Raw genomic sequence first — 15,542 nt, forward strand, 5'->3', positions numbered from 1 at the left:
AGCAAGTGCTTCAAGTCCTCCCCACGTTCAGTAAGCAAAGTTGTGTCCCCTGCGTACTCTACTTTATTAGTATGTCTTCCTCCAATCCGGATGCCACATTCTTCTTCATATGATAGTTTCTCTGAAGAATTGCGCAGCATATAGATTGAACAGGTATGGTGAGATTATACAACCCCGAGGCACACCTGTACTGATTTTAAACCATGCAATATTCCCTTGTTCTCTTTGTATCACTGCCTCTTGATCCATGTACAAGTTCTGAATGAGCACAATGAAGTTTCTAGAATTCCCATTCTTCTAAAGGTGATCCACTGTGTTAGTCCGGGTAGACTAGAGAAACAAATCCATGGACACACATGTGTATAAGAAAGAGATTTATATACAAGAGCAATTGGACATTGAGAAAACATCCCAGCCCAGTCCAGATTAAATCCATAAGTCTGATATTAGCCCATATGTCTGATAGCAATCTGCAAAGTCCTCTTCAGACTCATGAAATACATGCAATGACACCAAATGTAAAGGATCACAGGCCAGTGGGTAGAAAGGCTTTGGATCCAGTGGCATTGGAAATATCTCAGCACTGGCAGGGGTCTCTGCATAGTTTCTCCAGCAGCCAGGGCTGCATCAGAGTGGTTACATGTATCTTGTCAGCTGCTATGTCTCCCAGAGTGTAAGCAGAGTATCTCCCATCTCCAAGGAGGAAATACCGGAATTCCCAGAATTCTCAGAGGAAGCCTATGTCCACACAGAAACCTCATTGGCAATGACCTGATTGACAGGCTAGACTCTACCCCTGTACGCTTAATCCTTAAATTGACAATTATATAACAACCACATCCACAGTTTATTATGGTCCACACAGTCGAATGCCTTTGCATAGTCAATGAAACACAGGTATCCTCTGCTTTGAGCCAAGCTCCACCTGTCACCAGTAATTAGATCCCTTGTTCTATGTCATCTTCTGAATCTGAATTTCTGGCAGTTCCTTATCAATATGCTGTGGCAAACATTGTTGGATGATCTGAAGTAAAATTTTACTTGTCTGTGATATCAGTGATATCGTTCTATAGTTTGAGTATTTTGTTGGGTCACCTTTCTTTATAATGGGCGCAAATATGGACTTCTTCAGGTCAGTTGGCCAAGTAGATGTCTTAGAAGGTTTCCCGTATAGAGGAGTAAGTGCTTCCAGGGCTTCTTCAGCTTTCTGAAACATTTTAATGGGCATTCCATCAATTCCTGGAGCGTTGTTTTTGGTAATGCATTCAGTACAGCTTGAGCTTCTTCCTTCAGCACCATTGGTACCTCCTGAAATGGTCGACTTTTGACTAGTTCTTTCTGGCACTATGACTGTGTAATCTTTCAACCTTCTCCTGATGCTTCCTGCATCATTCATCTGCTGATCATCTTCTTCCCTTTAGGTTCTCTAATTTTAAGTTCTTGTACATTTCCGTATAATATTTGGCCTTGTCTTCTCAAGCTGCCCTTTGACATTTTTTGTTCCGCTCCTTGATCTCATCCTTCCTTCCACTTCCTTTAACTACTCTACAATTTGGAGAAGGTCCCAGAGTCTCTTCTGCCACCACTTTGATTTTTTTTCTCTTTCCTGTCTTTTCAATGACCTTTGGCTTTCATCGTGAACAATGGTCTTGATGTCCTCCCACAGCAAATCAGGTCTTCTGTCATTAGTGTCCAATGAAGCAAATCTGTTCTTGAGATGTTTTTGACATTGATGGGAGACAGACTCAAGGTCATATTTTGTTTCCTGTGGACTTGTTTTCATTTTCTTCAGCTTTGTCTTGAACTTCTATCTGAGCAGTTGATGATCTGGTTCACAGTCAACCCTGGCCTGGTTTTAGCTGGTGATATTGTGCTTCGCCAACATGTCTTCCACAGATGTAGGATTTTTATGTGTATAGTTGACTTTTGTGTTGTTGCAGAAAGGCTTATGCTATGAACAAGTCATTAGTTTTTCAAAATTCTGCCATACGATTACTAACTTCATTTCCATCACCAACTCCATATTTTCCAATTACGGTTCCTTCCTCTTTATCTCCAGCTTTTATATTTCAATCACCAATAACTATCAATGAATCTTGATTGCAGGTTTGATCAATTTTCAACCGAAGCCATTGGTAGAATTATCCATCATTAGTTTTTCCGTGGGTGTATAACTTTGAATAATAGTTGTATTGAGTGGATTTCCTTGGAGCTGGATAGATATAATCCAATCACAGATGACATTGTAATTCATGATCTATTTAACAAGGTCCTTTCTGACAATGAATTCCATGCCATTACTCTTGACTGTGTTATTCCCAGCATAGTAAATCACTTGATTTTCTGATTCAAGATGGCCTATTCCAGTCCATTTCAGCTCACTAATGCCTACCTAGTGTATCTATCTTCATGCATTCCATTTAATTTTTGACCACATCCAATTTTTCTAAATTCACACTTTCCAAGTTCCAAACGTTGGAATATTTTTGTAGCTCTTTCTTTTTATGTTGAGCCGTGCCCAATCAGCAAATGGCTGCCGTAAAAGCTCCACTCACCCAGGCTTTATCAGACTCATGTCACCATACAAAGGCCTCCAAGGAATCATCTCCCTTTTAGTTACATTTCGAGAGCTCTCAGACTTGAGGCCATTCTAGCAATAGTATCTCCAACAAGGCTGTTTCCTTTGTTTAATCTTTCAGGACTTGAAAATGCTTCAAAGACATGCATAAGATTTTCAGCAGTTTCTTCTGCATTGGGGAGGTGAGCCCTTTGTCAGTGTCTGTCCTTAGTCTGGAAGCTCAGCTGAAACCTGTTCACTTTGGTGACCCTGCTGGCAATGGAAATATCAGTGACAGAGCCACCGGCATCACCGCGACACACAAACCACCGCAGTGTGATAAACGGGCAGACGAGTGGTAGATAGAGACACAGAATGCGACCCTCTTTCATTAATGTTCACTTGTATGTGTACAAATGCTCAGTGAACGTTTGGGGAGATGGTGTGACTTAACAGCTTGGAAGCAACCATAACGCACTGGGTCTCCTGTGCACACATTTGAAGTGGAAGCACCTCCTTCTGTGGGAAGGAACCCTTTGATGATGGCTTCTTCCTCAAGGCCTTTGTCATGTTCTGTTGTCCGTATCTTCTCTCATCTGCCCACTTTTCTTCTCTTCTTCACCAACCCTCCATCCCCAATTATTCATGAGTCTACATAGGTTATCTGTCTCTTTGTTATCTCTCTCTAACCTAGGACCACAGGTTTTACCCCTTAAGGAAATGTTACTTCTCAAGGTATCTTCCTATTTCATCAGTTCTAAGCCTCAGGGCCTCAGGCACCCTGGGAGGTTAGCTATTGAACTCACTCTTGGAGTTGTGCATTCAACACCTGGGACCTCACCATCTGGTCCCAAAGTGGGAAAAATCTCTGGTTTGAGACAGTAAAGAATTCTCCATGTTTGGGCAAAATGTTAAATATCAGTTTTAAAAATGGACTGGTAGGGACAATGCACTCCTCAGGTTTCTAATGAGTGGCATACACTTGAGCAAATATGGTGATGCACCATGGTGTTAGCTCCAATCTTAAAAATGTCTCCTTTCTGAAGAACTCTATTCCTTCTGTTGGGAGAAGGAGATTCATTTTAGAGATTCCTTCCTCAAGTAGTTGGTAAATTAGTTTCTTTTGAAGTGAATCCCAGGGATATTTTCTTGGTGTCTATTGGCCAATAAGTGATTCATTGTTTACGAATAGACTATTGGATAATCCCGTGTTGTCTGTAGGTATCTTAGAATATTATAGACATATGGAGTTCAGATTAAAAAGACCTTCCTGCCTTAGAACCCTCATTTTAAATATGAAGAAATTAAAATCTGGAGAAATAAACCTTACACACTGACCTTTCTATCTGGTGTCAGTGTAAACTTGGACTAGACACTTCCTGTCCTATGTCTGGAGTTAGAGGCTTTCCTCACACACATGAATCCAACCCTGACTACTGGCAATCATTGCCATCCCTAACCATCTAAGGCCAGGTACTGTTCGATGGGTTTTACATGCATGTACTAATTTAATAATCACAGTAGGAACCCCGGAGGTACTGAAGACTATGAATTATCTGTTGACTGCAAGATTAGTAGTTCAAAACCACTGGTCACGCTGAACAAGAAAGATGAGTCTCTTGGCTCCTGAAAAGATTTATAGTCATGAAAAACCTAAGACACTCTATTCTGTCCTGTATAGTTCTCTATGAGTTGAAATAAGCTTGATGGGTGCAGATACAGCCCAGTTTGAGAGTTCCTCTTATAGCATCATCATTCCCCTTGAACAGATGGTAAAATAACTTACTCACTACCACACAGTTATTGAATGACATGGTGTGACTGTGAACCCAGGGAAATGGATATGTAAGCTAGGTACCAAACCCCAGTTCCACGCTGCTTCTTAGCCAACCCTGCAGCATGTGAATGTGCCCTCTGAACTCTTCCTGGCCTTCTGGCAGCATTCAAAGGGTTTGGAAAGAATCAATCCTCAGTTTCTATTCCCAAGCATTAGGAAGCAGAATAGTTGTTTCTAAAACTGCTTGTCAACTGTCATTAAGAGAAGAAGAAAAAAATCACCTATGGGGAATTATTATCATTGTCACAGAGTTTTCAGAGTCCTGAGAAGTAGCTTCTCCTGTGTGTGTGTGTGTGTGTGTGTGTGTGTGTGTGTGTGTGTGTGTGTGTAAGTCTTTCTCTTTATAGTCAGAAAATTCTCCTGATTTTTGCTTAATCACTTCTGTTGTAGCGGGTCCTGAGAAGACGTGGAGAAGAGTTTCCCATTCCATCATCAGGACTTCCCACAGGGAGCCTTCTCCCTTTTAAGAAGCTACTTCCCAGCGCAAGATGCCTTTGGGGGCAGGCCACATGTTTTGCATGTTCTTGCCCTACTAGCAGACAGTATAGCTAATCGCTAATGGAGTGGCTGTTTTGAAGTTTGGTGGTTGTCTGACTTTGTTAGTGCTGCCATGGCAGAAATGCTACAAGTGAGTGCCACCAGGGAACCAAATTTTACTTTCTCACAGCTAAGGAACTACAAGTCAAAATTCAGGGCCCTGCCTCCAGGGGCAAGGTCGCTCTCTGCTGCCTCTGCAAGGTGATCCTCATTTCAACTTCTGTGACCCCTGCCTTCCTCAATGTCCTGGCAGTCTCCAAAAGCCCACTCTCTTTCCCCCATTTGTGAAAGCTTGTCCAACCTGCTCTTTTTATGTCTCACAAGGGATCAGGTTGATGACACTCACTATAGTGACAGACCTCATTAACATATCCAGAAAGCCCTAATTCCAAAAGGAATGATAGCTTCAATTCTGCGAAAAACCCCAAACCCTGTGCCATGGACTCATTTCCAAATAATGGTGAAACTATTGGTAGAATTGCCCCACTGGGTGCCCGAGGCTGGACTTCCATGCCTTTCTGGGGATAGCCAGAGGATTCACACCAGAAAGCTTTCAGTTAGTAGCCAGGCGCTCAATGGCTGTGCCACCAGAACTTCCATCGATGGCTGCTCGGGCTAGGGTCTCAGCACCTATTTTGAGGGGACACAGTGTTCAACCCATCACAGAATCAAAGACGTCGAATGAATTTCTAATTTTTCTCCCAATCTCGGTATTTCAAGTTATGAGGATATTTAGCCTAAAATGTGTGTATCCGAATGAGCGAACGCTCATCATGCGCTTGTCTGACTGCGTGTCTAACGGCGGCTCCTCTTCTTCCCTTCCAGTTTTACGGGAGCCCTATACAGTCCGTGTGGAGGACCAGAGAACCATGAGAGGCAATGTGGCCGTCTTCAAGTGCATTATCCCCTCCTCGGTGGAGGCGTATATCACTGTTGTCTCATGGGAGAAAGACACTGTTTCACTTGTCTCAGGTAGGCCACGTGGCACGGCGTTTCCAGGCTCACCTTTTGCCAGGTTATTTCTCATAGAACAACTGGCTTTTCACTTATGTGCTTGCTGTAGTTTTAAAATTGGCGTGCTTACAGGAGACGCTTTCGAATAACTAAACATGGTTTAATGTTGTTTCACAATGTTGGATCGAGGTATCTGGCCTTCATCGATGGCTGGAAGTTGGTTACTTGCACTGTGAGCGCAGCAATTATGTTGCTTTTAGGAGGAGATTGTGCCTCTAAACATAAGGGGGTGTTAGGTTTGCATCTTCCCAGACCTCGGTGCCGTCCTTATGATTGACCTTCTGACGAAGAAGGTCTGAAGCACGGAAGTCCTGATGTCATTCTCCCCGGGGTCTTTTAAGTGACTAAGACTGACGCTGTGCCTCTACCTCTTTCTTGAAGCTACTGCTAAGAGTGACACATTTGTGCTGAAATACATATCTGTACAGAAATATGTTCTTGGCTTAGTATTGGTCTCTAGAAATTGCACAATGGAAATTTAGCCTCTAGGGAATGGTGGTTCTCCATTTCTAATGGTATTGAAGCATAGTTGATTTCTGCTCTTTGCCGTTTATTTGGGAAGGCCAAAGAAAGCACAATGCTCAATTTTCCTATTTTGCACATCATTGGACAACGACTGTTGGCGTCTCTAAATATGTTTGGGTGCTTTCTGGAAAGAACCATGGTGCGCGCTGTGTATTCTGAGTACCTGCCGCCGTTTGTGTGTCTTTAGCCAAGCGTGCGCGCCTCCTCACTGGCAAACGCATTTTTCCAAAGGTATTTTGATCTCATTTTTATTACCATCAAAAGTTGGTCTACTTGTAAAGATAACAAGTTGGAGCTAATAGCTCGTTTAAATTTTTTCCTTTATGATTGGCTAGAGCGTCTTTGTTATTATTTAATAAGGTGTGAACACTTAAAATAATCAAATCAAAACCAAAACACGTCACCTTTAAAGAATACATAATCTAGGATGCTGATAGAAAATAGAAGTTTTCAAGCTTTATTAATATTGTCCTCCCAGTGGATCCAAAGTTCACCGTATGTCATAGAATCATGAATTCTGTTTATTAATTAATCCTCTTATTTGCTAAGTTGGGGTTCTAAAACAATGCCACTCTTAAAAACCGGAGCATGAGTGCGATAATCAAAATACCTGTTTACATGCTAGTTGCTAGTCTTGTTTGCTTAGTGTTTTTAATTTCGTGAGTTTGGCTTTCCTGATGGTTTCTGGAGGGATTTGTGGGAAAGAATGCCAAGAAACGGCAAAGTAGGTAAATTGTATCTTCATGGCCGAGTGCATGGTAAGGAGGACCAGGATGAATGAGTACAATTCTGAAAATGTGCACGTGGATCCAGCTCAGAGCTTCCCACTTCCATCCTCATTTCCAATCATAGTCACGTGGAGTTGGCTTAAAGAAAGAAAGCCTTCTTTCAGATTGCCAAACAGGTAGCCATTGACCCTTTCTGGTTCTCACTACCCTTATGGGTTTATTCATCCACTGGAATGTACACCGTATGTGGCTGGAGACCGGTTGCAATGAAAACGGTTACAAACACACAGATATCTAGGGTTAGGTCTTGGAGAAGTCCCAGTGTGGAGCTTCCATGTCCAAAGAGGCACATACTATTCTTCCTGGTCACCATTGCCAATCAGCACTAGGGTAAGGTGACCAGACGTCCCGCTTTTGGTGGGACAGTCCCGATTTTAAACAATTTGTTCTGAATCCCGCAGCGTTTCAAAAAAAGTCCCGATTTTTGGAAAGAATGCATGACAAGCTAGGGGACGGCGGGAGAACGGGAAGGAAATATACATAATACATAACACCATTCAAACAGCTGCTGATTTGTTGCCCATAGATGTGGAAAATATTGTTATTAAAATATAGACTTATTTCTATATATACACTGTGCGCGTTGAAATGCTTAAAGAATTTTGTGAAACTGCGGAAGCCGAATATCAGAAAATATTTGGATACAGTAAAACATGCTGGTTAGCTCTTTTGCCAGCTGTCGAAAGATATTGAAAATATACGATCCTTTGAAATCTTACTTTCTATCACAGGATAAATGTCTTAGAATTTTAGAAGAGTTTTTTTTTAATCTTCAAAAATTTGGCTAGAGTTTGTACACAATCAAGCAGCTCTTTTTTCAAAATGCTATAAAACTTATCGAAAGTGACAAAATTTCAGTAATTGAAGTAGCAAATGAAGTTAATAATTTAAAATTTCAGTGTCAAGAGATGTTAAAAAATAATTTTCTTCCATTAACTATCCGTAATAGTATAAGCCAGCTAGAAGAACAAGGTGCAATAAATCATGCAGATTCCATGAATCACGTTAAAAAGTTCTATAGTAACTGCATAGATTATTTAGAAGAGTGGACGGTACATTACAATGATATTGAACATTTTCATTGGGTTACATTAAAATAAGAACTTAATTGGAATGATGTGCAAAAATCATTTGATCATATTACTGAAAATTTCCCATGTAGTAATATATCCGAAAATGATCTTTTTAATGAAGTATCATTATTAAATATATATATTGATAAGGAAAAGGCTAAATCTTGGGCATCATCAAAAATCACAATAGAGAACAAATGGTTAGAAATATTTCATCATTTTGAAACAAACCATGTTCCATACAAGAATGCACTAATAATTGTGGAATACGCGCTGTTCTAACCAGGAACTAATGCTGTGACTGAACGTGCTTTTTTTATGGTAAATAAAGTGTGGACATCAGAAAAATCACAATTAAGTGTTGAGACTTTGAAAGCCATTTTATGTGTAAAATATAATTTAACAAATTATTGTGAAAAATTTCATGACCTTTTAAACAGCAACAATCTACTGAAAAAAATCACTCTGATGAGAAATTTGCCAAAGAATAAAATAATACTATACATAATTTTTAATGTATTATATTTGTAAATTGTACTTATGTTGAAATTTAAAAATATTACAATACTATTTTTGTGTTCTATGAAAATTTTTATTGCTCCATATAGGCCAAATTTGTAATCAACAATCCCACTCCTCCACCCCAGTCAATGGTGTCCCAATTTACAAATGTTAAAATCTGGTCACCTTACACTAGGGTTCATGGCCCACGCTGGCCTCATCTTGAGATTGTGGTTGACCACATCATACCGCCTGACCTTCAGTCAGCACCATCCACTCATTAGCCTCAGGTGTCGATCTGGCTAGAAGGGACCTTAAATAAAGGAAAATTGCAACAAGTTATCTGGCTGAGTCCAACGGAGAGTGGAATGACATTCAAATGTACATAGACAATGCCATGGATTCAGGGAAGGAAAACTTTTTTGTCATATTTGTAATCTCCCACATTCAAGAAGTCAGCTCACAGAGTGTCCACCTTTTTGTAACCAGGAAATCTGAACATGAGTCTTTGAGCTCTGCACAGCAGGGGAGGAGAACTTGGACACATTGCCAACTGGCTCTGAGTGGGAGTGTGATGCGTGTCCTTTATGTTCCTGTTGTACTGGCCAGAGCAGGTCACATGGCCGTGTCTGTCTGCAGTGGGGAATGGGCTTAAAGGAAAGGAGAATTGGACACCTGGGCGAGAAATAGAAACATCTGCTTCAGGGGCGATAGATAAACTGAAATACACCATACATAGGAATATGTATACATACTATATATATATACACAAACACATTCACAAACATATACAGTTACATAACATAGTATATGTTATGCACACACAGATGTAGAACATGTACTATGTATACATATACAGGCTCCATTATGAGGGGACTTCATAAAGCCTGTGAAGGAGTTCCTTTGTCTTTTAATTCCATTTGCCAGTGAACTATTTTTTACCATTTTATTGACATATAATTCATATGTTACACGATTTGGTTGTTTTAACAATAATTAAAAAGACCCGTGAAATCATCACCACACCAATTTTAACCATTTTCTTTTGTCTTGTCCTCCCTATTATTACCTCTGTACTTTCACCCAATGTCTCCTTCCAGAACCTTAAGAAACTATTGACCCAGTTACTGCCTCTACAGATGTACCTATCCTAGATTTCATACACACAAAAAATATACCAAGCCAAACCAAAAATATCCAACAAGCACAAAATAAAACAGAGGAAAGCATCCGTAGAAAAGACAGCAGAAAAAATGAAAAATTAGAACAAATGAAAACGGGAGAACAAACGATATTGTTGTTAGGTGCCACAGAGGCCGTTCTGACCCGCACAACGGAACGAAACACTGCCCAGCCCCGCGCCACCCTCACAACCGTTCGTATGCGCAAGCCCTCTGTTGCAGCGCGGAGTCCGTCTGTCTCGGCGAGGCCTTCCTCTGTGTCTGCTGCCCCTCTCCCTAGCACGGCGTTCTTCTCCAGGGAGTGGTCTCGCCTGACACACGTAAGACAGAGTCTCTCCATCCTTGCCTCGAAGGAGCACGCTGGTTGTACTTCGTCCAGGACAGATGGGTGTGAACTTTCAGCAGTCTGGGGTCTTCTCGAGCTCCACAATTCAGATCCGTCGTTGGACATTCCAAGTTCAGATGATTGGCAGCTTCTTGAGCTCTTTGTCCCTATCTTGCGTCGTGCCTCATCACAAGATGAAGGTCCCGGAGGTTCCACTCCCACAGACTTGACCCAATTTACGTCACCATGGTTGACTTCACTATGAAAAATCAGCTGCTCCTGAGCCACATTTGGAGTGCCTTCAAAGCCGAGGGGCCCATCTTCCGACACTAACTTTGATAACATCCTGCTTCCATGAACTAGACCTTCAGTGTCTGACAGTGTTTGGAAGCCATCCCTACGGGTTGAAGCAGCTCCTGCCTGAAGTGGGGGATCAAGTTCTCCTGCATTGTCTGTTCTTAATCAGGAGGCGCCTCTGAAACCTGTCCAATTTGGGTGACCCTGTGGCATTTGAAATACCAACTTCTAGCATCCAGCATCACAGCAACCCACAAGCCAACGCAGAATGACAAACTGACAGACAAGTGGTGGAAACGAAGGAAAAGGTGTTAACTTTTAGCCTAGCTGCATCTGTATCAATCTGCTTTCCAGTGCAGTCTGTCTGGTAGTGTGCTGCTCACATCCCTGGCTGCAGTCAGAGGGGACGCACTAGAGACTTGACCGTGGGGACCCTGCAAACGGATTTTGAGCTTTCGCTGTCATTCATAGTCTTCTGCAAACTGGGTGCTCAGCACTTAAGTTCTAATGCTATTATCTTCTCCAGTCTTAGGTTATGTTCTTTATAGTCCTTGGATCACACAGGCTCGTATGCTTTTTCTATGTGAACGTAGCTGACCTCTCCCTTAGATGGCTACTTGTTTTAGGACAAGCCTTTAAGATCCCAGACACCACCCTGTCTGATAACCAGATACCATCTGACTTCTTCACCACACTTTGGTATAACATTCATATCGTCAAGATGTCTTCATGAAGGAAACTATTGAGTAGGGCCACACTATAAGAGCCAATTGTTCTTAGATTGGGCTATAAGTAAGTTATAGGTCAAAATCCATTCATATAGCTATAGGTCACTTTAAAGATACCATTTTATCATTGAATGTTAAAAATCAGCTCCATGTGCCTTATGGTAATTGCTGTTGTTAGGTGTCATCCTATTGTTAATATCATCAATTTAGCTACTAATATAGAATTTAAAATACTATAAAGAAAAATAAAGCATATTTATAAACAACAGCTTTTCAGACTAAAATACATGGACTGTTGACTGGTACAGATTAAAATTTTAAGTGACTGAACAGTATTTATGCAGACAATGAGGGTTAGATATGCCCATTAATTTTTTGAAGTCCCCTTGCTAAATTACATACATGTTCAGATATGTACATATGTTCTAATGCCTCTTCCAAACATCTTAACTGGTTGTATGCTCACATGGATAAAGAGCCCTGTGTGTGCAGTGGCTATGTGTTGGGCTGCTAAATGCAAGGTCAGCAGTTCAGAATCACCAGTGGGGAAAAAGAAAACACAAGGCTTTCTACTCCTCAAAAGAAATCATCAAACCACTCACACATGCTCAAGCTCTTGAGTAAAAGAGAGGGTCTGACTGACTCCATTTAGTGTTGGCTAATAATGTATATTCTGTGAACTGCCAAAAGGACAAACAAACCAATCTTGGGGAGAAACATCCAGAATATTCCTTAAAAGCAAGGATGGTGAGACTTCCTCACAGTTCCTTTGGACAGGCCATCCAGAAAGATGTGCACTAGAAAAAGACATCAGAGACCACTGGTAAATGAAGGACAGGTGAAGGCAAGGGAGACCTTTGCACAGAGGGATTGGCATAGTGACCAGAACAACATTGGTGACTGTGGTGCAGGGCAGGGCCGCTACCGCCACCAACATGAGATCCCTTAGCCGAGAAGTTGGGATGTGGTGGTGGGTTTTTAAAAAAAGAGCATCGGCCTGACACTGTGAACTGTGTCTCAGGCTAACTGAGTTCGGTGACTAGGGACCTGGCATCTCCTCTCTCAGCCTCAGTCTCCACATTTATCAAATGAACAGGAGAGAGATGTGAATGAGTCCTTTCTAGTTTCTGTCACGCATTCCTGGACCTCACAAATGTCCCAGCACTCTTTGGGAGAACCAGCGGGGAATGAAAGGATACAATTAAGACGCCTGTTGGAGCTCATACTCCATACTCTGAAATTCAATATAAATTGGTGTTTCAAGCGATGGGCTGAGAAATCCATTTAGCCACACTGACGATCATTTTAAAAAGAAGAAGGGAACAGAATACTATAAAATGCCAGAGTACATCAAACATAGATAGTAGATTAAGTTCTTATTTCAGTTACACATATTTACATGAATACGATCTCACTGTCAGCGTTGAAGTAGAAAGTAAATGTTTTGGAAATGTGGATGGCAACATATGTACAAGTGTGCTTAATAATAAGAGCCCCCCAATAAAATGATTAATAATAATTTTTAAATAGTTACAGCCTGGGAAACCTACGAGGGCAGTTCTACCTTGTCCAATCGAGCACTGTGAGTCGGGATTCTCACTGTGGGCGAGTTATGAGTCAGACTCCACAGAGTTTAGCATTTGCCATCTCCACGAATAGGGGCTGGTTTTCTTCCCCAGGGGAACCTCATTAAGGAAAAGGTGAGGCTTTTTCTGCTGGGCGAGTTGGAAGCTGCAGGACAGTGGCATTTCCTGTGTGCTGATTGGAACTGATGCTCCCATGTGTACCCCCAATCTGGATTCTGCTTCGGCTTTGGTCATGTTTTCATAGCAACATCAAGAACTGGGCATCAGCACTGGGCTTTTCATGCTTGACCACAATTTTTAGGAAGAAAACACAGTGCAGGTCTTTAATGCATTGAGGAACACATCAATCTTAGGTTTTTGATTTGCTACTTTGTTTGGAAGTAAGCCATTTACCCAAACAGAAGATATTCCAAAGATGCCCTTTGTGACAGAGCTGGGGGCGGGGTGGGGAAGCAAATTAGTGTTTATCCTCAGCTATTTCAGCCAGAGTCAAAAAGACCTATCAGTACAAATGACCTTGTGGTTGATAATAGGGCTCTCAGGGAGTGTCATGCCCTCGAAAAGGAGGCACACTCGCTGCTGACACCTGGGATCTGGGCCCTGTGCCCAAGCCCACCCATGGCACCTGCCAAAGTTTCTCAGGAAAGGAGGTCCTGAAGCCCCTGGAGGTAACAAACAGGGCCAAAAACGTGCATTGTCTTCATATCTAAGGCAGGTTCTGACGGCTGAAGTGGTGACAGATTGTATTTCTGCCCGGTGGGGCAACTGCTGCAACAAGTTGCTGTTATGCTGATTTCCAGGTGTGCAGTGTTGGCTGGCCAGGAGGGTTTTCACGTTCAGTTTCCCCTTTGAGTCAAATAGCGTCAGGGTGGGCTTGAACCACCAGCCTGTCTGTAGGGAGCTAGGTACTTAGTTCTTTGCTCCACCCAGAAGTGGCTTCCTACTGCCCAGGCCCCTCTTTATATCCCTGGGGCCGGGTTGCTGGAGGTCAGTGCTGGAGACTTGACGGCTGGGGAGTACCTTGCAATGCACAGAGGTTCCTTGGGTCTGGCTTTGTTCTGAGTGACCTCTGAGCTCCAGGAATGACACTGCGGATGCTAGTGTATGAGACCATTTCTATCTTGTAAGTAAACGGAGAAGCCCCATCACTACATGCTGGGTTGGTTTAGATTGATTAATTGGCAGTGGCCGCACCCCACCACACTCTTCCCAGGATACCAAGTAATCTGGCCTGCAGTGAATCTGGCTGGGAAATGTGTCCCAGGAAACATCCCTTCTCTGCACACATCATGTACTTTAGTTGCTGATTCTCTCCATGGAGAAAAGCAATTAAGTAAATCAGCCATGAAAATAAGCCTGTGTAAGTATTCTAATGTAATAAGCGGGGAACCGCCGGGGGTGGGGAGTGGTAGAGATGGAGAGGTAGTAGTGGCTGACCTCAGAAAGCTGGAAGCTAATAGAGTCAAGAGAAGACCCTAATGGACATTGCATAAGGTGTGACCCTCCGCACCACTCCGGGAGCTCAGTGGAGAAGATGCTTGTGCAGGAGAAGATGCTTCTCCCTGGAGAAGATGCTTGTGCAGGAGACTGTGTATCCATCTGCTGCGCCCAGTGCCTGGGATCTGCTCGACACCCCTCCAGGAGGAAGGCATGAGAGGCCTACATCTAATAGGTGAGAGCTGGGGAATGCAGATGCTCTCGGCCAGAGCTCTAGAGGAATCATGGCTGTGATGATGATCTCTCCTCTCTTAGAGACCTCAGGCAGTGCTGTACCCCTGCTTGGTAGAAAGCTTGACGACTAACCAAAAGATTAGAGGTCAGGTTAATCCAGAGGCTCCTCGGAAGAAAGGCCTGGTGGCCTGCTTCTGTAACGATGACACCCAAACAATGACAATAATAACAATAAACTCCCATGAAACAACATGGGTTTGTCCTGATTTGGAATTAATTCGATGGCAAATTGTACAGTTTATTTGTCTTCTAAAGATTTTTTTCCACTGTAAAAGTAGGATATGCACCACCCATGCCAATAAAACTGTTTACAAAAAAGATGACATAAAGATGTCCCGTGTATTCCTTCAGGTCGGAACTGATTGATTTCTATTTTCCCCCCATGGAATTTGGATGCTAAAGAACTAGGCTTTCTTCACTGTGTGGTGGAAACAGCAAACGTGTATCTGCCTGAATTTTACTGTAAGCGGAATAGATTATTTTGCTATCTGGATGCTTGCTTTCATTAGCTTACTGTGCATTGAGCCATGCACTGATTTCTTCCCAGTGGAGCTTTAGGTTGAGCTGAGTGTACATTCAGGAATCAAGATGTGCCGTTTTTTCATCAGGTCCTTGGGTTGCTGATGCCATCAGTCGTTTTGAGGGGTACCCAGAAGGCAAACAGCGATGGCCTAAAAATGAGCTCTTGCTGTTGACTGGAGTCAGATCAGCTCTGGCTCATGTCACCTCCTGTCTTAACAGAACAGAAACATCGCCCGATCCCACGCCACATTTGTGGTGATTGCTGGTATACTTGAGTCCATTGGCAATTGTGTTCCTCTCTCTTCTTGAGGGTTTCCCACCTTGCAATTGACTCCTCCCC

General features: G+C 42.5%; 1 protein-coding gene across 1 annotated transcript in view; it reads left to right on the forward strand.

The window, feature by feature from the left end:
- The window catches only part of DSCAM (DS cell adhesion molecule), a 646,922-nt gene that overhangs the window by 52,532 nt on the left and 578,848 nt on the right, over positions 1 to 15,542 (forward strand). Inside the window, exon 3 of the mRNA XM_075542914.1 lies at positions 5,757 to 5,903. Within this exon, the coding sequence (XP_075399029.1) occupies positions 5,757 to 5,903 (147 nt within the window). The remainder of the gene's footprint in view (positions 1 to 5,756; positions 5,904 to 15,542) is intronic.

This window comes from Tenrec ecaudatus, chromosome 2 (genome assembly GCF_050624435.1).
Source record: "Tenrec ecaudatus isolate mTenEca1 chromosome 2, mTenEca1.hap1, whole genome shotgun sequence".
Taxonomy (NCBI): Eukaryota; Metazoa; Chordata; class Mammalia; order Afrosoricida; family Tenrecidae; genus Tenrec; species Tenrec ecaudatus.